Source organism: Botrytis porri (assembly GCF_014898465.1).
Source record: "Botrytis porri strain MUCL 3234 chromosome Unknown BPOR_003, whole genome shotgun sequence".
NCBI lineage: Eukaryota > Fungi > Ascomycota > Leotiomycetes > Helotiales > Sclerotiniaceae > Botrytis > Botrytis porri.
In genome coordinates, this window is record NW_024066077.1 from 128,402 (window position 1) to 153,755 (window position 25,354).

General features: G+C 43.1%; 10 protein-coding genes across 10 annotated transcripts; 6 read left to right on the forward strand and 4 right to left on the reverse strand.

Moving 5' to 3' along the window:
• Window positions 1-705: 705 nt before the first annotated feature.
• On the reverse strand, window positions 706-2,969 carry EAF01_002135 (uncharacterized protein). Its single transcript, XM_038910386.1, has 6 exons — window positions 2,480-2,969; window positions 2,337-2,428; window positions 2,234-2,279; window positions 2,082-2,139; window positions 1,497-2,031; window positions 706-1,437 (listed from the first exon to the last, which is right to left on the reverse strand). The coding sequence occupies exons 1-6, from the start codon at window positions 2,539-2,541 to the stop codon at window positions 983-985; spliced, it is 1,248 nt and encodes a 415-aa protein (XP_038773308.1). The 5' UTR covers window positions 2,542-2,969; the 3' UTR covers window positions 706-982.
• Window positions 2,970-4,659: 1,690 nt separating this feature from the next.
• EAF01_002136 (uncharacterized protein) lies at window positions 4,660-5,869 on the reverse strand (the record flags this gene model as incomplete). The annotated part of the gene is made up of 3 exons (XM_038910387.1): window positions 4,660-5,564; window positions 5,617-5,769; window positions 5,824-5,869. The coding sequence occupies 3 exons, from the start codon at window positions 5,867-5,869 to the stop codon at window positions 4,660-4,662; spliced, it is 1,104 nt and encodes a 367-aa protein (XP_038773309.1).
• Window positions 5,870-6,136: 267 nt separating this feature from the next.
• EAF01_002137 (uncharacterized protein) lies at window positions 6,137-7,010 on the forward strand (the record flags this gene model as incomplete). The annotated part of the gene is made up of 2 exons (XM_038910388.1): window positions 6,137-6,519; window positions 6,572-7,010. The coding sequence occupies 2 exons, from the start codon at window positions 6,137-6,139 to the stop codon at window positions 7,008-7,010; spliced, it is 822 nt and encodes a 273-aa protein (XP_038773310.1).
• Window positions 7,011-7,477: 467 nt separating this feature from the next.
• EAF01_002138 (uncharacterized protein) lies at window positions 7,478-8,856 on the forward strand (the record flags this gene model as incomplete). Its single annotated transcript, XM_038910389.1, has 5 exons — window positions 7,478-7,781; window positions 7,982-8,078; window positions 8,133-8,199; window positions 8,252-8,725; window positions 8,794-8,856. 5 exons carry the CDS (start codon window positions 7,478-7,480, stop codon window positions 8,854-8,856), a joined length of 1,005 nt encoding a protein of 334 aa, XP_038773311.1.
• Window positions 8,857-9,235: 379 nt separating this feature from the next.
• On the forward strand, window positions 9,236-11,935 carry EAF01_002139 (uncharacterized protein; the record flags this gene model as incomplete). Its single annotated transcript, XM_038910390.1, has 4 exons — window positions 9,236-9,278; window positions 9,337-9,495; window positions 9,550-11,502; window positions 11,556-11,935. 4 exons carry the CDS (start codon window positions 9,236-9,238, stop codon window positions 11,933-11,935), a joined length of 2,535 nt encoding a protein of 844 aa, XP_038773312.1.
• Window positions 11,936-12,709: 774 nt separating this feature from the next.
• EAF01_002140 (uncharacterized protein) lies at window positions 12,710-14,085 on the reverse strand. The gene is made up of 2 exons (XM_038910391.1): window positions 13,838-14,085; window positions 12,710-13,744 (listed from the first exon to the last, which is right to left on the reverse strand). Exons 1-2 carry the CDS (start codon window positions 13,956-13,958, stop codon window positions 13,479-13,481), a joined length of 387 nt encoding a protein of 128 aa, XP_038773313.1. The 5' UTR covers window positions 13,959-14,085; the 3' UTR covers window positions 12,710-13,478.
• A 574-nt stretch (window positions 14,086-14,659) lies between these two features.
• EAF01_002141 (uncharacterized protein) lies at window positions 14,660-17,863 on the reverse strand (the record flags this gene model as incomplete). Its single annotated transcript, XM_038910392.1, has 8 exons — window positions 14,660-15,872; window positions 15,924-16,120; window positions 16,255-16,368; window positions 16,420-16,725; window positions 16,782-16,841; window positions 16,947-17,178; window positions 17,335-17,495; window positions 17,720-17,863. The coding sequence occupies 8 exons, from the start codon at window positions 17,861-17,863 to the stop codon at window positions 14,660-14,662; spliced, it is 2,427 nt and encodes an 808-aa protein (XP_038773314.1).
• Window positions 17,864-18,286: 423 nt separating this feature from the next.
• On the forward strand, window positions 18,287-21,558 carry EAF01_002142 (uncharacterized protein; the record flags this gene model as incomplete). Its single annotated transcript, XM_038910393.1, is given in 5 exon segments — window positions 18,287-18,542; window positions 18,560-18,794; window positions 18,854-19,748; window positions 19,859-20,139; window positions 20,301-21,558. 5 exon segments carry the CDS (start codon window positions 18,287-18,289, stop codon window positions 21,556-21,558), a joined length of 2,925 nt encoding a protein of 974 aa, XP_038773315.1.
• Window positions 21,559-22,141: 583 nt separating this feature from the next.
• On the forward strand, window positions 22,142-22,594 carry EAF01_002143 (uncharacterized protein; the record flags this gene model as incomplete). Its single annotated transcript, XM_038910394.1, has 1 exon — window positions 22,142-22,594. The coding sequence occupies one exon, from the start codon at window positions 22,142-22,144 to the stop codon at window positions 22,592-22,594; it is 453 nt and encodes a 150-aa protein (XP_038773316.1).
• Window positions 22,595-23,720: 1,126 nt separating this feature from the next.
• On the forward strand, window positions 23,721-24,713 carry EAF01_002144 (uncharacterized protein; the record flags this gene model as incomplete). The annotated part of the gene is made up of 2 exons (XM_038910395.1): window positions 23,721-23,945; window positions 24,099-24,713. 2 exons carry the CDS (start codon window positions 23,721-23,723, stop codon window positions 24,711-24,713), a joined length of 840 nt encoding a protein of 279 aa, XP_038773317.1.
• Window positions 24,714-25,354: the final 641 nt, after the last annotated feature.

Consider the following 25,354-nt stretch of genomic DNA (forward strand, 5'->3'; position numbering starts at 1 on the left):
CTGTGATATTTTTGGAAGTTGGAAGAGAATTTGATGGAGGGAATCTTTTGACATTCAATCAAAGAGGACTAACGACTTTTCTCCATCTCCCAATTCCTATCGCTTACCTTCTCGACATCTCGCTTTCAATCCTTTCCATACACATACCCTTTGGATGCTCAACACCACCAGGATAAAGAATTTCAACACCAAACCAAAGCAAAGATACATACTTTATCGCTTCCTGCTTCACACTTACTCTTCTTTTCTACCCCCTTTTCAACACCACATCCTCGCTTCGTCACTTTTCTGCCCGCACGACAAATCACTCGCCACTCTTTTGTTTATTGTAATCTTACCTTTTCTTTTCTTCTCCTACGAATGAAAACTTTACGACTTTACGACTTTACGTACCCTTTTTTCTCTGCCATGGTATCACGAAGTCAACCTGGGAGGACATCTAAGGATCAGATACGAATCACGACCTACGACCCACGACCCATATGATCACGAAATCTCACTTCTCTTGCCCGTTTTTCACACGAATGTATTTTTGCAGGCGTTTCGGTTTATAAAAGAAAACAACAAGCGATCTGGATATTAGACTCAGGTAGACCCAGGGAGACTCAGGAGCAATGGATACCAAGCATGGCGTACATGGATGAATGAATGAATCGTCGAGAATCTTTTCTTCGATATGATATGGGTGGAGGAAATGTACATGAACCTTCTTTTCTTTCAACGATGTTTTGTTTCACCGCTGCACTGCTACATACTAGTAACACCATTCGATATTTTAGATGGATCCGTACGTAGTCAAACAATGAATAATAAATAAATAAATAAATTAACGAATGAATTAACGAAAAAATAAACCATCTCCTTTGTATATCATAACTGTACAGACTTTTGTTTATCGCCAAGTCTCTGGGTATATGTACTTAACTTTACAAATTTCTCCTCATCCCCCCTCCCTCAAACACGCATCGCTCCAAGTAAATCCCTACGAACAAATCGCCGCCGGAATCCCCGCCCTCAAATCCGGAAAAATTCCATACTCCACCAACTTCGCCGCATCCCACTCATGCGCACCCTCCGTCTTAAAATTCCAAAAAATCCATCCATTCGCCTTCGTCTCATAGCTCGCCAACTGCGCGCTCAAATAATTCTTCATATCCGTTTTGAAGGCGTCGCTCCACGTCGTGATATCCGATTTGCCTTCGCAGGAACCGACGTATGAGGAACCGGGATATGTGCCGTCGTAGCGGGCACCGACGCCGTAGCCGTTGAGCGCATAGGCACAATCGGTCATGGCGGCGGTGAATTCACCGACCACGACCCATTTGTCGGCGCCGGTGTAGGCGCCGGCGTTGCTGCAGACGTAGTCGATGTGTTCGGTGGCGGACATGGCAACGAGGGAGTCGCTGAAGACTTGGTATTCGTGGTGGTCGACGACGACTGGGAGTGTTAGAATTGTGTGTACGGGTGTGTGGAAGATGAAGGGAGAATAGACATACCTCCATAAGCACTGTTATCATTCGATGACAGGATGTTGTTCCAGTTACTTGGTGCCAAGAACGCATCGTGAATTACCACAATACTATCGGAAACAGCGCGGACTTGCCCATATCCATCTCTATAGAATTGTTCCAAGACATCGAAATTGACATCCCAATTTGCTGGCTCGTTGAGTAATTCAATACCAACGACAACATCTTGGTACTCTTTCTTGGCATATTTTTCGGTAATAGTGTTTAGAACAGAAAGTGTTTTTGCGACCGAGTCACCCTGTCCGAATGCCGGCGACGAAGTCTTGTGTCCAGAGTTGTCGAATCCGTTTTGGGAAAGGGGAGCTCCGTGAAGATCGATCCAAACTTTAAGACCAGCGCCACGAGCCCAGTCGATGGCGGCATCCATGTATGGAGCTGCGCCTTGGGTATAGGGCTCGTTGTCAGAGAGTTCGTATGCCCAGTATCCTATTGGAATGCGGACTGTGTTGAAGCCAGCGTTGGCTATGTTTTGGAAATCATTGGCAGTGCACCATGAATCCCACTGGTTTGATGTAAGAGGTGTGATCTGAAATTCTGAGCAGCGAAACTTACGTGAGGTTTGAGAATTGCTAGAGCTGCATCTGTGCCGAGTTTCTCTGTTAATGTATACCTGAGTTAATTGTTAGTATCTATATTTGTGAAGTCATGAGACAAAGTGACACTGGAATATCAAATCGATAGATAGAAGAAAGAAATAAACTTACTCATCGACTATTCCCAAGGATTGATCGACTGCTTGAAAGATCGACGCTATTTACAATATCAATATCATTTACCACAAGTCAACATCAATAAGCGATTACTCACGTGTAATCCATGGTTCAAGTACAAGCCAGCCGCCTATATTAACTCCTCTAACGGGTGTTGACCCATATGCAAAGTCAACTCCTCTTTGGTAACTGCCATAGTCTTTAGTGAGTGATTATAGAAGCTGAAGTGTAAAGACTTACATTGGCTTCGAAGCTACTAAGGTAGCCACGAGCAGGGTACCAACAGTATTGGTAAAGTACATTATGTATATGTATAAAGCAGAATGTTTATTTGATATTCATTAAAGGAACGTGAAGTGGATATTCCTGAAACCGCGAAGCAAAGACGAAGATATATAGGTCAGGGAATGAGGGAAGGAAATGACTCTCCAATAGACTCTTCAATAGTATGCGAACAACAAGAAATGATATTGAGATGAATCAGATGAACTTGACGACTGCCGCTCCTGTCCACTCTCCCCGCAGATTAACACTTAATTGCTGTATTGAGAGTAGTGTTTAGATGCTATCGAAGCTCATGACAAGTTTGCAGGTCAAAAAGAAAACAGAAAGTGAAAATCCTATCCGCTTTCATTGAATCAAGGCAAATGAGAGAGTCGTGATCATATGGGCGATCATATAGACTCGAGTCCCTGAGCCGTTTGTCATGTTGGCGAGGATAATAGCTCGGCCATTCGAAACAATGATGCTGGATAAATTGGTTACCCCGTTGTACTATGCGGTTTGTGGTGGCCAAGATCCATCATGCATGAGGGTTTTGAAAGTTGTACAGTATGTGTGAGCCTGACCAAAGTCTCCGAACAAGGAAGATTATGTTGTAGAGCTGGGGGATCTGCATTTCGCGTAGGGGTGTATGGGGCCGAGCGAGTGGTAACTGGTCAGGGGATCAGAGCAACCGACCAGTAATATTGTACTCCATAGCATTTATTACTAACATGGATAATTATTTGTTGTTGGTCAAAGTTGGCGGGAACCTATTGCCAAGGGCCCTGCAGCTGAGGTTTCGAGAAAAGAGTCAGGGGGTGCACGACACCAAAGGACTTTTTTAGTGATATCATGATTCATTAATACCGGGAGAGACTGACCAGTGACAACTGTACTGCAGTACTTACTTCTCGGTACAAAGCAAATCAGATATTCTGATCATCACTGCCATGCGAACATGCCAACTCAAAGGTTTATGATCTTACATAATTGCTAGCGGTGACTTTACCGTTGACTGCACATGCCACATAATTGCATGCATAACAACAGAGACTTTTTGCTTTGCTCTGGAACCGTCTCACCACGTATAGGACAACATTCCACTTTTCATTTTCCCCGATGTTCACATTTTTGTCTAACTTAAATCAACTCGATTTCTAACTTTGAGAAATAACAACTCAAAAACAAAAAGCCTAATCTGTATGAAAAACTGACTACACTAGTGATCCAAAAGAGGTTAAGAAGTTATGAAAGTGACACCCTCACGAGTGATGACAAGGTCAAAAGAAAAAGTCTATCTAATGCACATAATACGCACGCTCGAGGCATGTTCTTGACAAACTTTTGGAAGCCGAGGGGGTCAAAGCTACCTAAGAAATGATGTTGCCGTCGAAGCTCAAATTATGGGGTTTATACGATACCTATTGTCACTAAAATATAAGGTGGCTTGCATGGTGGCTGTGCACTATTTCGGTCGATTGAAAGGGGCTTCACAGAAAGACAACCGGGCAGGTAAAAAGGTTGATGAACACGATGTAACCTTTCCAGCAACCCTTTCATTTTATCGATTTGAAAGATCGAGCTCCTGTTAAAGAAAAGATTGGGGCCAATTCAAGGCCTTAAGAGACAAGTAAGAATATTGCTAATGGTGGAAATGGTGGGGCCCCTCGATGGTGCGACAGCCACTACCATTAAGCACCGGACGAACTTTAGCAGAAACGACGACTCCAGGAACTAGGCACCAGAAAAGTTTGGTTCTGGATTGTTCGACAAGTTAAAGAAATACATTATAGACCAATTAGCTTCCAGGACGTACCTTGAGATACGAGTAATAGTCTAGGAGTTATTGCCACCCGAATAAAATGGAGATCCCAGTTATGGGAAGTCTTTCCGATACCTATGTACCCGCTGTCCATCTTTGGATGTAATTGTTGTTTTCACTCGGACGGAAAAATTTCAATCCGATAAAATAGAATGGGGTGCAAATGGGGGGCCCTTTGGGCTGAGATACTGGAAAGTTCTGCGCTTCGCCACCTCGATAGTTCCCCCAATACCCCCTCGCTAAACCATTGAGCATAATAAAAATATTTTTAGATGAAAACGAAATTGTATTGGGTATTCCGTATGAAGTCGTGAATAATCTGTCAAAATAACCCTTACTTCGTTGTATTTTTCTCAACTACTCCTCTCGCGAACTCTCCAAAAGTAATGCCCATCTCTGAGTCTACAATCTCGTCTAAATTAGGTTGAGTAAAGACGGCAATAGTATTTCTTGCAATTCTTCCTCCTTCGTTTTCGCCATCTGCAATTCCTGGTCGAACACCTCTCACGTAGTGAGGAACTGCCTTGAATTTACCTTTAGTAATTCTTTCGAGGGCCTCTCCCGTTTGGAAAGCGATACAGTCTTTGGGAATTTTAACTTGAACAGATTCGCCACTTCGAGATTGAATGTAAAGCCCTGCAGTTGGATCCGGAGATGCAGGAAGCTCTTTAAGAGGGCTAAGGGTAGTTGGACGATATGAGTAGGATACTGGAATCACGGGTGGATTGCGAGTCTCGTTGATGAACATAGCCGATGTGAGTCCAGTTAAACAGCCATGATCCAGATGTGTTGCGCACCAATCATCGTCCAGAGCGTCAGAAGAGTCCTTGGCTTCTGCTGGGAAATAATGTAGCAATCGTGCTTTAGTTGTTGTTGAAGTTTTTACCACGTGCTCAAGGTATCCAGGCTTGTAGTCTGGAATTTCCTTCTCTGCATATCTGTCACAAGCTCGAGCGACCAATACTCCGGTGTCAATAATGATTCGACACAATCTCTCAAATGTGTCCCTAAAACCAGGCAATACGTTTTCTCCAGGCCATAAATTTGGACTGAGATATTCGGGAAAATTTTCAGGTGAAAAGTCAGAAGTAGGAATCGCACATGCTAAAGATGGGTCGACGTAAAAGGCACAATTCGCATAGTATGATCCTTTGAGTGTGTCCACTTGGCCATTTTTTAGAGTTTCTTTACCACGAGACCAGCCAGTAAGATATTTTGCAGCCGCGTTTTCGATTTTCTCTGCTAGAAATTAGACCTTTTCATTGCCTCTAAATGTAATTATGACACTGACCTAGTCTGGCTTCGGGCAAGTTTCCAAGATAAGACGAATATGAGAGTAGACTATGTCTTAACTCTACAAATGACTCTGGAACATCTTTGACAAGTATAACGCCTAAAGACTCTGGGCCAAAAGCTTCTTCGAGTGTTGAGAAAGCAACATTGCCTGTAACATCAGATCAGCTGAGGCAGGACAAATTTACATCACGTTGAGACTTACCACTTTGTAAATCTTTTAGACTTACTGTCACCGGGGAAGGCGCCATATTGATCAGGACAATCACAGATGTAGCTTTAAGATATCCGGAGTTTGAAAGAAAATTTGAAAGTGGATGTGCTTCAGGTTTTATTATTTAAGGTGATGCCGTACAGTTAGAATAGGCAGGAGGGGAACCTGCTGTGATATCTTGCCGATAATTAACCGAATTCGGCAACGCCCGAATATCGCGAACCTCCGTCATTTGCTTGTTTACAACCCCACGGGTAAGCAGCTCTTCAATTGTAAGTGAATACAAAATCTCAACACAAGAAATATGGTCAAACCATTGTCCTTCAAAGGTGATAAGAAAACGAAGAAAAGAAAGCGCGTTGATGCCGCTGAGAAGTTTGGAGATTCAGAAGCGTCAACCTCCCAAGCAATTGCCAAACCCCAGGAAGAAGACGCCGCGCCAGATGATGATACCTGGGTGACGGCAGAAGCTGCAGCTGATGTAGTTGGACCGGTGGTATTTGTTTTACCTTCAGATCCACCATCATGTATAGCCTGCGATACAAATGGAAAGGTATTTGCAAGTGCGCTGGAGAATATGATCGAGAACAATCCCACCACTGCCGAACCTCACGATGTAAGACAAGTATGGGTTGCCAACAAAGTAGCAGGTACGGAGACTTATAGTTTCAAAGGCCACCATGGAAAGTGTGTATAGCAATTGCTCTGCTGTAATATTGCAATGCTGATCAATCTTCAGGTATTTGAGTTGCGATAAATTCGGAATTCTATCAGCCAATACCGAAGCTGTGTCGCCCTTGGAATCCTTCATATCGATCCCAACAGCCGATACTCCAGGTACATTTCAAATACAAACACTGCGAGAAACATTCTTGACGATAAAGCCACTTGCATCCGCAAAGGAAAATGCTTTACCAGAGATCCGAGGAGATGCTGATTCAATCAATTTCAATACTACTTTACGAATTAGAATGCAAGCAAGATTCAAACCAAAGTTGAAGGCTTCCAAAGAAGAAAGAGCCAGTCAGAAAATAAGCAGGAAGGAGTTAGAAGATGCCGTTGGCCGAAGACTGGATGATGATGAGGTACGGAAACTCAAGAGAGCAAGGAAAGAAGGCGATTACCATGAGGCATTACTCTTGATCAAGGTGAAGAACAAGCACGATAAGTACAGCTAAGATGTTGTCAACAAGCAGAGCTTGTAAATAAAGTCAATGGGCAATTCTACGGAAGGAGATATAATAACTGACAATGGTCGATACTTTTGATTCGACCTACTAGAAAATAAGACTAAGATGCGCCACTGTAGCAAATATACGATGAGTTTTGGAATCCGAACAGTGGAACGAGGCAGCAATATACATGGAGACAGGATGATCGTTGGGAATTCTCAATCAAATTACCTACCTAAATACCAAAATTCGATAGATCACGTGATGTTAATAAATCAATATCAAATTTCTTCCCTTGGCTGTGAAAACATCGAATGGCATTTCGAAATTGTAAATTCTAAAGACTTTCAGTTTGGGACGAAAAGTCCTGATTATCCAGATTGACTATTCGTCGGCGAGGGCTGAAATATATTTTCCTAAAAACTTTTCTCTCCCAGGTACAACCAAAACATTACATTTATTCGTGCTTCACAATGTATAGATTCTTCGCCTCAGATATTTTCGAAGTCAAAGGTGCAGAGCCAATATATATCTATGATATTGTGCCAGTCGCAGCTGGACTCGCATCCATTTCATCAGATGATTGTCTGCGGTTGCTGGACCCAACGGCTCTGAACGGACAACCACTGAATACTATCAAGAAAGTCAATACAGATGTTACATGCCTGAAGACTATCGGAAATGGTGATAGTTCTATTGTGGTCACGGCTGGAAGGGATGGTAAAGTGTGTCTGATTGACCCAAGGACTGCTGCAAAGGTCGGAGAGGTTCAGAGTGGTGAGATCATTTTTCTCAAGGTATTTTCACGTGGCTGGGTGGAGGGGATGGTCTTCTCAAGTGAGGAGGTAGAATCTGACTCGGCACCTGAGGGGGATCGTGAATATTACGAACAATTGTCTACATTATACGTATTCTGGGTGGCCTTATTGTTCACAGAAGTCCAGATATTAATGGAAAATATTCTGACGATCAAATAGACCAAGGCGCTCCAGTTCTATCTTTAGCATGCTCAAATACAAACGGCATCGCTGCTGGAACGGAATTAACAAATCACCAAGCAACTGTTTCGATTTGGTAGGTGTTTCCTGCTTTCACTACACGAAATGTTCATTAGACTGATAGAAGTAGGGACGCACGATCTTTAGCTGCTCCAGTCGTACAGTACGTGGAAAGTCACAGTGACGATGTTACAGAGGTTTGCTACAATCACACCAGATTGTGGGTACAGTTGCTGATTTTTCTTCCAGCTACAATTCCATCCAACTCAGCAATCACTTCTATTGTCTGGTTCTACGGATGGTCTCGTCAATATATATAATATCACCATATCAGAAGAGGAAGAAGCCCTCCACCAGACAATCAACCATGGTCATTCAATACATCACGCCAACTTCCTGAGCGAAACCGATATCTTTGCTCTTTCACATGATGAAAAATTCTCCATGTACGAGCTAGTAACAAACCCAGAAGAAGGGGTTGAAGAGCCAGCTCCAGTGGTGTATGGCGATATGAGAGAAAACCTTGGAGGTGAGTATGTAGCAAACGTTCTATGCAGACCAGATGGAGGAGCTGTATTGGGGACCGGACGTCATAGCAAGAATGATTTCGATTTGATACAATTGAAAAAGGGAAAGCCTTGGGTATTTGCTCCTGAGACGAAGGTTACACTTGATGGTGCTCATGGATCAGAGATCGTCAGATCATTTTGCTTCCTTGATTCAGTATGTTCTCCTTTCATAGTCTTTAGCTCGAGTGATCCGTATACAAGCTGACAATTTCCGATCTGTAGCATAGAGCAGTATTGACTGCTGGTGAAGATGGACAAATCAAATCATGGAGGGGCGAGAACTGATCTCCGAAAATATAGCAGCTACAAGGCACTAGCATTCATAACTTTCAAACAAATGTAAAAACCAATTTATATATTGATCGTAATTTTGCCATAAATGAACAATATGTAATGTGTTTGTCCAGCATAATATTTCAACTCTTGCGTTAAATTTTGACGTGATCGTTAATCATGGTTTCCGAGCTTCTTTGGTCGGAGCTTCCTGGCGCGGATTGCCGAAGATGACAGCTTTGAGATAGCAACCCAACATTACAAAGCCCCGCCAATCTATACAATTGGCCTCTTCATCCTGATTATTGGTCACTATCATGGAATCATGACCATATTTTCTTTTACTACTTCAAACTCGAAGTAAAAGTTTTCACGGAGAGGTTCTGACAAGATGAAGAGCCCGAGCCAGCGGGTTATACTGCCATTATTCATCCGTAAGGTTTCGAACAATCTACTGAGAGCTCAAAAAATGCTGACTTTGTGCCGTTGTAGTTTTATGGCACTTTATTTTTCCAATATGTTATGCGCAGGCTCAGGAAGAAGAGCTAGGGACGTCTCTCACGGCAGAAGGGAGTCCAAAGCCATCTATTCAAGCTCAACCTTCTGCAGCTCAAGAATCACATCGAGCGCCACCAATAAGGAATACAGCTGGTAAGCACCAAGTTTATGAGACTTGGGATTCGATGTTTGCTAACGTAGTATAAGAAAATGAGTTAGTCGACAAAGCTTTACATTCCCTTCAACGTTACGAACGATCACATCCACGTTCCACCTCCAATCCTTCCGGAATTGTCAAAACTTTGTCGCAGTATGTCGTTGCAAGTCTTCCCAAATTGACTCAAGGATCCCCACCGGATGGAAAGAGTCCGGCGCATAATCAAGCTCCAGGCCCAGTCGCAGAAGCAGTGCAACTTTTGGAACAGGCAGCTCATGTCAATAACTCCGATGCTATCTATCTCCTGGCACAAATTAACTTCTACGGAAATTACTCATATCCCAAAGACTATAGCGAGGCATTCAGGAGGTATCATCAATTGGCATTGTTGGATGGAAACAGTTCGGCACAACACATGATTGGATTTATGTATGCAACGGGAATTGGAGGAGCTGTTGCGCAGGACCAAGCAAAATCTTTGCTATACCATACATTCGCCGCTGAAGGAGGAAGTATGAGATCTGCGATGACTCTTGCTTATAGACATCATAGTGGCATCGGTATGTCAAGAAACTGCGATTTAGGAATTAAATATTACAAGAAAGTGGCGGATAAAGCAATCGAATGGCATCGATCAGGACCACCAGGAGGTATGGCATATGTTCAGGATTCTTATCAACTTGCAGATGACGATGGCGGAGTCTATGGTGAAGGAGCAAGTTTTAGTAGCGCTGGACAAAATGCGAAGGGTGGAGGACCAAGTTCAGATGCCCACGCCGCACTTGATGATGTTCTAGAATATCTCGATTTGATGTCTAGAAAAGGCGACTTCAAGGCCACTTTCAGCCTCGGACGCATTCATTACGATGGCCAAAAGGGACTTCCACGAAATTTGAAGAGTGCAAAATGGTATTTCACGAAGGTTGCCAAATTATATTGGACGAGGAATGGAAAGATTATCGAAAATGATAAACCGCAACTGGACAAAATTGCTGCCAAATCCGCAGGCTATTTAGGACGAATGTATCTCAGGGGGGAGAGTGTGGATCAGAGCTACGAAAAAGCCCAGACTTGGTTCGAACGCGGCATCAAAAATGGAGATGCTGGTTCTCAATATGGAATGGGGTTGATGTATTTTCATGGCCTAGGAGTACCCAAAAATTCCGTACTAGCACAGCAATACTTCAAAGCCTCTGCCGACCAAGACTACGCGCCTGCTCAAGTCAACCTGGGAGCTATGTATCTAGATCAAGGTACTGATAATGATATCAAGGTTGCCAATCGATATTTCGAACTAGCTGCACGATATGGTAATATTGAAGCTTATTACTATCTCGCCGAACTGATTGATCAGGGAGTTGGCCGGGAACGAAGTTGTAGTTTGGCAACTGCATACTACAAGAATGTTGCAGAGAAGGCAGAACCACTTCTGACGTCCTTCGCGGAAGCAAATAATGCATATGATCAAGGTGATCTCGAATTGGCTTTGATTGGCTATATGCATGCAGCTGAACAAGGATACGAAAAAGGGCAATCCAATGTTGCATATATCCTTGATGAACAAAAGTCGAAATTGACCATACCGTCCTGGCTAGCTCTTGTATCCACGACTCGACCTAAAATATTACAGAATGCGGCACTTGCACTGCTTTATTGGACTAGAGCTTCTAAGCAATCAAATACAGACGCTCTAGTTAAAATGGGTGATTATTACCTCAATGGCATCGGCACACCGGTAGATTTGGAGAAGGCTGCAGCTTGTTATACATCCGCATCTGAATTTCCTCAAAGTGCTCAAGCATTATACAATCTAGGCTGGATGCATGAAAATGGTGTCGGTCTTGATCAAGATTTCCATCTCGCAAAGAGATATTATGATCACGCTTTGGAGACGAATGAAGAGGCATATCTACCTGTAACCCTTAGTTTGTTAAAACTACGCATCAGAAGTGCATGGAATTCATTCACACATGGCAAAATAAATTCTATCATTGACGAACCAAGTAAGTTATCCACAATTTAGAGGAAGCGAGCAGACTCTCTAATATATCAATAGCTCCTAAAAAGCAATGGTCTCTAGCGGAATGGGTTAGCAATTTCCTGCAAGATGATCATCCATACTATGCCGATTACGACGCAGAAGATGCTTATGGTTCTGTCCATGACCCTATGCCAGGCGGCGATGCGGATGGACTTTATGATGACATCCTTGATGATGGTTTGGTAGAAAGTCTTATTATTATTGGCTTAGCAGCTGCACTAGTGTTCTTGATAGTATATAGACAACAGAGACAGGAGGCGCATCGAAGAGGTGAAGCACCTGCGAATGCGCAACAACAACAACAAGCGAACGGAGAGGTCCAAAATGGAGGACTGTTTCCACAGCCCGGTGATGCAAATTTCAATGAATGGGTGGCGGGTGGTGTGGGACATTAAAAATGGTGTGGGTGTTTGGATGGGGTTGTAATTAGGATTGTACTCATAAGGCATACGAATGGAAACGAACAATATGAATTTGAATCTTGAAATGATGTTGAAAGTTTATGGTTTGGCTTGTATTCCTTATTGCTAAGTTGTTGCTAGCACTTGGTGCGATAGATTGACTCTTCAGATTGTCTGTTTCTCCCCCTCGGATTTTTAGCCCTCAAATGTGTATCTTCATGTCTTACTACTTACCATTGGGTATATCAAATTATATTTCAATGCTTGCCAACCCACACCAACAAATCCAAAAGGGCCTCCTCACTCACGTCATTTTTTGTGGATATAGACTTCTTGTCATTGTCCTAATGTTTACCACCCAGTTGCGAATAGAGAGGCGGACAAATACTTTGGAATAGGTGAATTTTACCACAAAGTAGGGGTGCTTGGGTTGGAGGAAAAGGAGGTGAGGTCGGAGGATGAGTTGATGAGAAGTGTTTCCATTGGACTTGGGCTTGGGCCCGCGATTGGCATTATGCGTATTGTTTTGGACTGCGCTGTAGAGATTCTTCTGGATGATACATGAAGTCTTCAAGTTTGTTTTGATCTGCATATCGTGAACATGCTCTGTATATTTAACGTTGTACTCTTTAATGCACACACGTCTCTTTGTTAAAGACAGTCTATTTCATCTCAAAGTTCATACGAAGATTGTGCCCATGATACCAATGAGTGCCAATCCAGCGATGCTTTCACACTAATTGTAGGCCGAGAATCTTAAACAATTGCCGATGAGTAGTGAAGTGATCGAGGTTTGCTTACATGCCTAGCTATTAGTAGGTATGGGACTTAGATTCTGTTACTTGTCAATATGTTGATTTAGTTGGTAGATCATAACGCCAAATACTCGAGATTCAATCTCATCTGTCTTGAATAAAGCCATGACTTGTATTGCCGGCGTCTTCAAATTGCTTTTTGACGTAGGTTTACCTGAATGAGCGCGATGTCCGCGCTACGATACTTGGATTTGCAGTCAGCTATGTCACGATACCAATTGGATAGTAAGTTTAGAAGCGTTTGTCCCTGAAAATTAGATATTCAATAGTGGCATGATAAATCCCGTTCGATAAATACTATGTAGTATCTTTTAGTATAAGAAAGATTCGAGGGGCAGGTTGCGAAGGCCAAACTTAGCACCATAAAATCTAGACCGCCATTCGTATATAAAAATATTGTGTTATCGCCCAAAGCACGACGACAGCAATGGATCTATTGGGGATTTAACCATTTATTCCACTCTATCCCACCGCCCATCAACCAGTTTAATAATACCGTGTACTGATTATCACCGGACAATTCATTCGTCGTTATGTCTCAAAGGTTGACATGTTTCGTCGTCCCCTATCACCTCCGGATATTCTCCCAGAAGGTATCGTGCCGCCAATCCTCAACAATAGAACGCCGACCATGTAAGCCATAAGTATTTCCCCACGCGCCAACGCCAATCTGAAATGCCCCGTACCAATGCCCATACCCGGATCCACACTCATTTCTCATATTAACCACTTCCATCTCCCCATGCTGCCCCACGACTGGCTAATCCTGCAGTTCCCGCTTCAGGTGCTTCCCTCTTCAATTCTTCAATAACGACTCCCAAACCCTCAGCCTCTTCAACCAGCATGCGCCTTTCTTCTAATTGTATCCGTATATAATCCACAGTCTTCTTCAAAACTACACTCTCGCTTCTTCCTTGACCTTCCAATCCAGGAACCAATTCTGCCAATCGATCAAAGCCTTCGCGGATTGCTAGACGACGTTTCTGTTCTACGAACACGAATGTTCATTAGCTGCGGTACATGAGATTGGCAAATATATTGCAATAGGCGCCCAAGAAGAAAGAACTATAGAATTGCATACCAGAAGCAATATGATTAGCCTTCTTCTCATGTTCCGATAACCGTGGTTTCTCATCGGCTGGATTGATACCATTCGCGGAGTTGGTATTGGCTGAGGACTCGCCCGTGGGAGATGCGGACATTTTGGAGCGAGTGAAATGCTTCTGCTAGAGCTTATGTATTAATCGCTATTATGTAGGTGTTATTAAAAGAGAGTCCGAAGGCATCGTAGAGTCGCTCGTTGGGATAATGAGGGGTGTCGTATGAAATTATGGCTGTCACATGGGAAATTGTGAGGTTAAATGTAGATATGGAAGCTTTGCTATTTTTGGATTAGTGCAGATCTTTTAGCGTTAATCTGTTCGCAATGATTCCCCAGTTCTCATCTCGTCGCATGTAAATCTATAAACACCACTCAAATCATTCTGACGAAGTCTCATCAACCAAGAGAAGAGCAGCTATTTCCTTACAAGAACATCTACGGGTGAGCATTCGTAATATGCTAGTTTTCATGTCGAACGGTTTATTGGCGCCGATGTTATTTTGTCCCACAGCATGCAGCAAGATTACCCTGTCACTTCTCATCACTGGACTCATTTATTTTGACTGTCATCGCCGCAGGGCGAATAGTGGGAACGATATCATAGCAAGGCTATCCCTTACGTTAGTATGGCAGTTCTCAGGCTACAATTTCCTGAAAATAACAAGAAAATACGGAATAAATTCATTCAAGCGATAGTGGTATTTGTCCCCTCTTTCCCCAAATTTCCTGACTTCTTAATTTCAAAATAAGCTTCAGACGAGAAAGATAAGTATGAAAGTTAGAGTATCCCTATAGCTATCTTCAACGTCGAGTCGACAATCTATGAACTAGCATGTCAATCTCCTTCTGCATTTTCAAGCTCGATACACTGATGCCAAAACTCCCGCAAATCTTCATACAATGCTTGATGTGTGGATAGTAGTGACAACTCATACTTTCTCCTCCGTCAGTATCGCCAGAAACCGCAGTTGTCGAGTAATAAAAGATTGTCAAAACTTGTCTCATCAAACTTATCATGCGGTGTATTCCCATCAATTGGCGAGTGCATTCGGCCCAGAGAGGATGGATACAAAGAGGCTTCGAACGCCTGGTTCTTTCCATAAAAGAAACTTCTTCAATCTGATGCAATAAAGGCATTATGCCCTCTTTCCGCAAACCAAGAATATCAACGTCTGGAAATTCTTCTATATTCTCAATGTTTGAGAATCCGAAGAATTTCTTGAAGTCAACAATGGATTCATCCGTTTCAAGAAGATTGAGCACTTCCATCAATGACCAAGCCGGACCTTGAGGATGAGATAGGCGCTCCTTGGATACGATAAATGTTTCCATAATAGAGGGTATTTGTGGCTTGTATTGCAGAAATGTCAATCGTGCTTTGTGGTCTGGGCCAGAAAGCATGGAAACAAAATCCTGGCCAGCGGACATGTAATCGTCAAGAGACTGAACCTGGATGATATATTTCATGGCTATACAGGCAGCAAGTGGATGTGCATGAACTGCTTTAGCAATAGAGAGTAAGACATCATAATTATTTAGGTCGAGAAAGTCTTGTGTGTCTTCATCTTCCAACAATCGGACCTCTTTCAAGATAGTCACAATATCATCAATCTTCATGTCATTCAACTTGATAGTCTTGCAGTCGTCTCGTAGACGGATATTGGGATTCCTTGTTGTCAACAAGATGTTCCTTGCTTGTTCAGGGATGTCAGCGAAAGGATTTCGACCAAAGTCTTTCATCCCGTCAATATCGTCAAGAATGAGCAGGGCACTTTCATTCTCTTCGTCACCCAACCATTTCTTGAATCTTTCAATCTTTTCATCGGAAGTGTTGTTCCTCCAAATGTTATACAGATCTCGGCCTTGGTAGTCTTTAAGCAAATACTCATGGCCTATTTGCATTGCAAGATCAAGATATGCCTTTCTCAATGACTCTCCATCGGTGGCGTGCACGAAAAATATATTACGTCGGTCTTTATTTTTACGAGCGATTTCTAGTACAGCCGTCGTCTTCCTGAATAATTTTTAGTTTGACTGTTGGTTCTTAATGAAGGCTAAAGCTTACCCAATACCCCCTATGCCTGTCATTACAAGAGATGAGTAATCATTCCTATCTAATTTCTCAACAGAATCGGCAAGATTATTCATATCTACTTGCCGACCTTGCGTTTTTGGGTTTCGCTTCAAGCCCTTGCCTTCGAAGAACTTTTTACCGACGGGTAGGAATGAGTTGGATGCAATGGGTGGGGAATCCCATGGTTTCTTGATCAATATTGTCAGCGTTGTAGGCAACGTGAATATCATTTCAAGAGCTTAGGGCTTTATGCATCGATTTTAATTGCAAAGTTATTAGACTTTCCATCCAAAATGCTTTTTAGGTACCTCAGCTTATCCACCACTTGTTCAAACCCTCCAAATTTTGACTCAAATTTGCATATTGTGTTGTGATCAACATCTGGCATTCCCTTCGCTGTACAATTTGACAGGCTGGCAGACTGCTGTGTAACAATCTTTGCTAGAATCAGTACTGGATTCATTTGAGCGAAGTTTGACCCACGTACCTGTCGGTGAATAATCCTGGCAACAGAAGTCACCCGAGTCTCGAAAAACGCGTCAAATGGGGGTATGATGTTCATGTTCATAAATTCTCTCTGACTCTCAGTTGACATGGGGTTAAAACTCCCAAGTGTCTTCACGATTTCTTTTCGCACACCCATAGTTAGTTGGGCGATGTCAGTCAGGAAGTCATTCCAGTCAGCTTCGAGTGAGCCAGAATGAGGGGTGCTCAAGAACAGCAGAGCACATTTTGCAGGAATAATCCCACCATATTCCGGTTGGCTTCCGTATTTATCTAACTCTACCATTGCCTAGGTGACTGGTACTTAGCAGCTGCAGTTGTGGCGGCAGATAAGGCGACACTTACCTGGCGAGCAACAAGACCTCCCATCGAATGACACACAAACAAAATAGGGCGCTCTTTTTCCTACAGAGAATCAGACACAAACAAAATAGGGCGCTCTTTTTCCTACAGAGAATCAGACACAAAGAAATGTCGCCAAAGAGTTTGGAAATTTGAAAGAGGACTAACTTTCTTGGTTTTTCTAAGGATGCTGACGCTTCGAAGCAGATCTTGTGACCAGACAGTGATTCCAGAGAGATTACCTCTATCGCGCAGACGAGAGCTGTATCCAAATGTCATGATGCGAGCTTTGTCAAAAGGTTTTGACAGTGGCAGCATATCGCGTAGCCACATCTTCTGGCTTTTGATGGCTACCCAACTATCAAATGCATTTCCGTTCAGACCATGAACAGCGCAAACACTGTGGTAAACATTGAATCAGCGTCATTTTCAGAGAAGTTAAAATCTCAAAGTGCGTAAAGTCTTTGAATGTAGCCCATTGTCGCCAAAAGATACAGCAGGTCAAGTGGAGTTAGTCTAGAATTTTGCGGAGCCTAAGAAAAATGGTATGACTGACTCTACCTCTGGGTCGTCTGATGAATACAGAGTTGTAATGCCGTTGAAATTGTCATCAAATTCCCATTCTGTGTTGTGGTACTTTAAAGCTTCCTCTTTGTGCTTGAGCGAGGGCAAGGTGATTGTCCCCACTTGATCCTCTTGTTCAATCACAAGAGATATCTGTAATCGAAAAGTTGATTAGCAACTTTGTCCTGCCGTTCAGGATAACAGACTGCAGTCCAAAACGCTAAAACCCATACCGGTTTGAAAATGTAAGACTACATCTTTTATTGAGGCACAATACCTAAAAGCGAAAAATCATGCCAAACCCCATCGAAAATCCGTAATGAATCTTCAGAGTACTGGATTCCTTCTAACAAAAGATATCAAGTGTATCTACTGACCTTAGAATTACCAAGATTGACTGACTGGGGCCATGGCCGGCGCAGGTCGCGTGAACAATACTCTGCTTTCTCTAAAAACTCTTCCCGATTCAAATGTGGAGATATTCCCTTGACCCGTACAGTTTTCGACGTCGCCCTAAACATTTTTGTTTAATCTTTTTTCATTTGTGTTTATCAATTATGAAAAATAAAGGTCTTTTGAAGTGTGATATCAGCCCAACTTGGATGGCTGCCTATTGCCTCACCTTTCTAACGAATCAAGTCCATAGTATACAAGCAAGGCTATCTCAGTGCAACATACCCCGCAGTATAGTCGTTACACCGAAATCTATTCTATCCAGCCTCCAATACAAGCAGATTATATATCATCTGGAAGAAAGCTATCTTATCAACCTCTCGTCTACGCTACGTTCCCAGGCATTTCCAATGCTAAAAGCAACGGTCTAGTCATCGGAGCCAGTCTTAACTCTTGGTGGATCTAGCCATCTATATACCTTGTAAATCTTTGCCTCGACGACAGATAATTTTGTACATTGGCGGGTGCAACCAACAATCACTTTGATAAGCATGGGGCGTCGACACGAGTTTGGGTTTCCGTCTAGGATAGTCTCTCGACGCAGGTTTCAATTCCTGGCCTTCTTCAAATGCCACGAATTACCACGGATATTCTTCGAACGTATCTGCCAGCCTTCCAAGACCTGGAATGATGAAGGCGAAATCGTCGAGTGCTCTGAGACGAGCATTGGACTTGATTTAGATCTAGAGAATATAATTCAAGAGGCGAAGGATAATGGAATCATAAGGGGTTTCGAGACGTTGTTAAGTCAAATATATGTGTAGACGAAAGCTGGAAACAGTGGTTGTCTTCCAATTCCGATGATAGAGCACGGCGAAACATCCAGTTCAACATGTTGGAGCTGATATTGAAGGCATTTCCAACACCATACACGGAAATATCGTGGATGGAGGTAGAAAGCCAGTTGTCGGATATTGTGCAGACAACATGCGTCCCTTTTCTGTGTGTCCTTGATATGAAAGATCTCATGGAATATCTGAATGATCGGCAATTAGATAGGTAGTCACTTTCTTTCGTAATGTTTAATGTGTTGAGATAAAATGCTCATCATTTTTTAGGGCCAAGATAGCCAGATATCTAGCTACCTTAGCTAAATTCCTCATACGTCTTTCGAAATTGATGGGGGACAGTATTCCGGCGACAGTTGATCCCTTGATATTAAGTTGCCTTGAGTATCTCAAAGAATGGCCTGGAGTCAAATCGTTATACCTAGGTCACGCAATCGTTCATGAACAGCTTGAAAGTCTTGACCATTACGGCATAAAATATTTGAATGGAATTATAGGCCTTGGGTTAGCATCAATCCTCACAAGCGAAGAGTCTCCACACCGTTATAAATACAACCGCCAAGTTGACTGGCACCCCTTTGGAAAGTCTTTTGCATACTCGACCATTGAATTATTGACTCAGGCAGAGTTATATGGAGCTATATCACTGGCCAAACTAAAAGGAGTTGTCTATGATGATCTGCCTTTGACGACTAGAGTTTTGATTGCGTTTGGCCAGGTCAAGCTTGAATCATATGACAATGCGCGAGATATGCTCGGACCTATCCTTGATGAAGTCAAAGGAATTTATGGTTCTCAGTCTATGGAAGTCTTTCTTATTGGTGCAACACTGGTAAACTGTTTAAACAGATGCCGAATGGAATCTTTAGCCGAGGGGCTGGTCAATTCGATTTTTAGAAAGGCAGTGGGCCAGTTGGAAATGTCGACCACAACTCAAGAGTTTCTTATTGGACTCTCGACCAAGTCCAACTATTATATCGATAGCGAGTTGTCTATGGTTGTTGCATTCGCTGATTCTCTTCTCGGCCAAGGCAAACATGACGACGCTATTTCTCTTTTTCAAGGTATCTTGAAGAGGGGACGACCAGGCCGTGAGGACATTACAATGAGCGTAGCGCTAAGGATATCAAAAATAATTCGCAGACTAAACACCAAATCCTCAATTGTAAGTTTCTGATCTTGTTTTCCTGCTTGAATGGCGGCACGCTTAAGGTTCAAGTCTTTACTTTAACATCTCCAAAACATCACTTAGAGCATGCTGACTTACGAAATTAGAATGATGTCCAAACCCTTGAACGCAGTGATGCTTGGAGAGTGCTCAGGGATGTATTAGATTTCTATCCCAGAGTTTCAAGCATTCTGAAATATGCCTACGTAGAAGAGGTTATTTGCCATCTATCCCTCTTAGAAGATGGAGATACTCGACAGAGATTCGTGGCATCTGAGATTATCAAAGTGTTGAATCTAGAACCAATACCCTACAAGGGGTCTGAGAGTTCGAGAATAAGCTTTTTCGAAAACCTGCAGACCATAAATCAATACGCAGAACAGCTCAAGTCCCAGCTAATCAAAAATACACCGGAATCGCTTACTGGAACTATGGCATAGCACTTCCCTGATACTACTGTAGATCTTGTCGAAATAACAAGCCCTCGTGAAACTCAATCTATCACCCAAAAATCGACCAACAATATCGTATTTCAACACTCTCTCCAAGAACTTCAAGGCCAGGATTGACCGCAGCTGTTGAATTGGCTGCCAGTCTTCGAAAAAAGCTTCTCGAGGAACGCAGACAAAGGTTACCAATTTACGAAACTCGAGCACGTTCGCAGAGGCCAAACAAATCTCAAGAGACGAGTGACAAATCGGAAACTGATTGTGCACCTACTGTAAAGAGATCATCAGGGTATCAGGATTCGAACCAGGAAACTCCTCTGCCACTAAGAACCAAAAAGGTTAAAGCTACTCCATCAGTTAGTTGCCATTTATGTAACCGCGCAAATACTATTCTTCGAATAGTAGGGCCTGATGGAGAAGAGGTATATTGCACTTGGTGCGAACCTCGCAATGCTCTTGGGACAGGTAGCTATCCAAATACGCAAGCGGGAACCTCAGATCCAGGATCCTCTTCCAACTTATGGCCCAGCCATATGAGACCTATGGATCAGCACGACCTTTTGATGATTGGCGACTCCACGAATTGTCGGCGGGAATCTATTTCACAATCTCATCCACCTCATGTCGCCACACAGCCCCAAAGTATAGTTCAATATGTTCCAGCAAGCTTCGCTACATATCATGGTACTACATACCAGTATGCTCCAAAACTGACAGATGGTATCAATTCCCTCATGGGTGCAGGGCAGGCTCCCAATTGGAAACCCTCGCCACCAATACCGAAAGTGTCAAATGAGAATACAGATCGGCGCGTCAATTCATTAGCTTCCATGAAGACGGGAGGGAATGAACCTTTAGATACATCTATCAAACCCACACTTGCAAGTTCATATCTGCCCGGCCAAAGTGAGACCCATCAAAAACAACCACAATCAATGAAGCTTGATGATATCTTACCCGAACAGCGCCCCAAAAAATGTCCGCATCCCGCTTGTGGCAAATTCTATATCAATTACAGGGCTTTGCAGGCTCATTATTATATGGCTCACGAACAGTGCCATATATGCGCAGCTTGCAATGCGAGATTTGGTACAGAAGCAGAAATTAGACAACACTGCTGCGTTATACAACCTGGTGAAAAGAAGAGGTTTACTTGTATGGTACCCGATTGCGCGAGTCGTTCGAGAGATTTCAACAGAAAGAGTAGATTGGAAGAACATATGAAGAAATGGCATGGTTCTTACTGTTGTTCGGCCGTAAGCTGCCCTCGAGGGCTAGGCCATGGATTCAAGGACCAAACTCTACTCAATGATCATCTTATAAAAGCACACGCCCAAGAGTCTCACTTCAGACGGTGACTAAATATATCGGGGGCGGCAGCTGTTTACGAAGTGGAACAATTCAAATCAGAAAACATTCGGAATGCACTATGAGGACACAAGAATTATATGTACAAGCTCAATATAGCAAACTGAGGTTAAGCACTATTCAAATCGCCAACAATATAGAGAATCCATTATCACAATCACAGGTTTACTGAAACTAACCAACCAAGACTGTCACCACTATAGTCAATATGTCCAACTATTTTCTTGAGTTGTGCATCTTTGAAGTTATGAGATCCTGCTGCACAAACCTTCTTCAACAAAAATCTCTTGGAGCTACCTATCTCGAGTGCTATATGAGTGATTTTCATCACTATCTAGGAAACTACAACTCTCATTTGTTTTCTAAGCATTTGAAGATAAAACTGGAAGTAATATTTACGCTGGATATTGTTGCGACACATGTGAATATAGGCATGTGGTCATGCACTAGCACATTTCGCACATATAAAGCTCTCGTAGATCGGATCTTCCAAGAAGTATGAACATTCAACTACATAATCGAAATTCCATCTTCAATCCCCAACTCCATATCGCCAAGGTGATATCAACAAACATGAATCCCAACCATGGCGAGGATCTGTCTTGGGACCCAAAGCCTTTACCTATCATCATACATGACCACACATCAAGTCCGACTGAGCCTCCACAAACTGCGATTTCCGATCAACAAAAAACAACAATGCTAGGAAACAACCACGATTCTCCTGCCGAGAATGTACAAGATCAGGAACAAGAACCAATTGCACAGAATGAAGCGGACGCCTCGATCAGTTCTTCGGAAGACGAGTCGATTATCGATGATACGTTGCAGAGCCATAAACAAAAAGCGCAGCTCTGTAAATCTCAAGAGTTGAATAAATCAGCAAAGAAAGGAATTACATGCGTAAGCTCAAATAGAAGTTGCGCAAAACAAAAGAAAAACAAGAAGATAGAAACCGCAGCTTTACACCCTCCAAGCGGAGATACAACTCCAGAACAAACTGAAAACCTTCACCAAATGATTTAGGAAAATATGAACATAATCCGGTTCAGACGCATCGACAAGCAGTCAGTGTATACAAGCACCTCGTCGCCGCAAAGTTGAAGAAAGGCACGTATCCTGGTGATTACCGGAACAGGTGCAGAAGAGATTACAGATGCAATCTCAGGCGTGTGTGGTGTAGAATATTAAGAATAGGTTTCAACGACAGAGTATGGGGTTTCGCCCCGTGAGTGGTCTACAGTCTCCGGACATCTAGATTAGATGCGATGCGACATATCGACTTGTATCGTTATTTGTGAGGGTGGCTTTGGTCACGGCGTATAACTATGCGAAATATGGGATACGAGGAAGACTGGCATCGCAAAAAGGACTGAGTTGGGACGGACACACGATAGCTTGCAGGGAGCTTCGAATTTTCTGGGCGATGACATCATATCGAGCTGAAGTAGGGGTAGCGTGTGCTATAGCCGATGTTGTTGAAGAGAGTTTGAGGCAGATTGCATAGGTTAGCTACTAACTATACTATACAGTACTCTGTTGTATAGATTGAGCAACCTGTCGGAAAGACTACTAAATGTCTCATCGACAGGTTTCCTTTGATTTGGGCTTTATACATACAGTCAAGACAGTAGGTACATGAAGATATCTCATCATCATCATCAGAATACCACGCACAATACATACTCAACATCTAACAAAATACTCTCCCAAAATTCTAACAAAAAATCGCAGTATTAACATGACCGAAAATGATCAATAATAATTCCTTACCATCACCACCATTTCATCAAGATATAAGAAACTTAATAAAATATCATTACGATGATGACAATACTGTAATAATTTCATAAAGAAGTCACAACCCTGCTCGCTACACCAATAAGGTTAATCCCCACCTAAAAACCCCTGTCTATCCCATCCCATCCACAAGGCTGACGAAACGAAACCCTCCATTATGAAAACCCGCATTTCGTACTCGAATATCTATCCCTATAACATCGAATCGAATCAATCCAAATCAAATCAAATCAAATCAAATCAAATCAACCAGCAAACTCATAAACTTACATTTCTCTTCCAATCTCCAATTTTCCACCTCCATCAAACCTCTCACCCTCACCGCACCACTAATCCCCCTCCCTCCCACACCATGCCCGACGAAAAATCCCAATACACTCCCCTCCCAAGCTACGAAAGCGCCTCTGCTCAACACGGCGCGCTCCCCAACCGTCCCGCATCCCAATCTATATCCACCGGCAAAGGACCTTTACCGCGGGGCCCCTTTCCGCTGGACATTCCTCTTTTACAAGAATTAAAAGGAAAACGGATTATTCTTGCATCTGCGAGTCCGAGGCGGAAACAGATATTGGCTTCTGTATGTTTGTGATTTTGATTTTCTCAATATGTTAGGATTTATATTGTTACATCAAGGAATAGATGAATGGATGGATGGAAGGATGGATGGAAGGATGGATGTGTAGTAAGATAGAAAGTAATTAACATCTGCTCCCCCCCCCCCCCCCAACAGATCGGTCTCACCAACCTCGAAATCATTCCCTCCCCCCTCCCGGAAAACCTCTCCAAAGAACACCTCGGTCCCTTCGACTACGTGCTGCAAACCGCCATCCAAAAAGCCCTCTCGGTATACACCCACTGTCTTAACAATTCCCTCGCCAGCATCCCCGACCCCTCTCTGATCATCGCCGCCGACACCATAATCGTCACCAACTCCGGTGCCATCCTCGAGAAACCCCGGTCGCAAGCCGACCACATCCGGATGTTGCAACGACTCCGCGACGAAAAATCCCACAAAGTGTTTACCGCCATCGCGATTGTCGCGCCGCGGGAAGACGCGCGGTATCCAGGATACAATTGCGAGAATGAGGTCGTGGAAACGAAAGTCGTGTTTGATGCGGAGATGGGGGATGAATTGATCGAGGCGTATGTGAAGACGCGGGAGGGAGTCGACAAGGCGGGCGGATATGCGATCCAGGGGATGGGCGCGATGTTGGTGGAGAGGATAGAGGGGAGTTGGGATAATGTGGTCGGACTGCCTATTCGGAATGCGGTGGCGTTGATGGAGAAGGCGGTGTTTGATCAGGAGGATTTGGATCCAGAGGAGAATGAGGAGGGGAGTGAGTAGAGGGGTGGCAGAGAGAGGGAGTTGCAGAGTACAGAGCAGAGTGCATGTGAAATGGGAGATGGAAAAATGAGGATATTACACATGACATGCACATGCAATGTCTACTCAAACTTACAGGTCCAAACTCACACATCAAAGGGTTATATATGACTAGGTAGTGTAAATAGCGCAGCAAAAGCTTATAGAGAGTCATTCTTTGATGTCACAAATACAAGACATAATTCGATGTCCAACCCAATCCAATCCAATCAGATTCACTTCAACATCTAAGAACCACCCCTACTTTTAAAATACCGCCCCCAAAACACCCCCCTTTCCAAACATCTAATCTCCAAGCGAAACAATTCCCACCATTTATTTCTACACCTACGTCCCTACAAGATACAAGATACAAAAAGCCCAACCAATAGATCTCCATCTCTAGAATGAATCGCTGATTACCCATCATACACTCACTCGCATTGAAACATAAAAAATATTCAAAGCATCGAAGTTATAAGTAGAAAAGCATCGTAATAGCATTGAAACTGGAACACTTTTCAAAAGATCTATCTAACTAGGTCCGTCTCAATGAAATTTATCGTTTTCGCATATTCCATTCGTTTGCCTGACTGAACGATTTCAATAGCGTCATATCATAT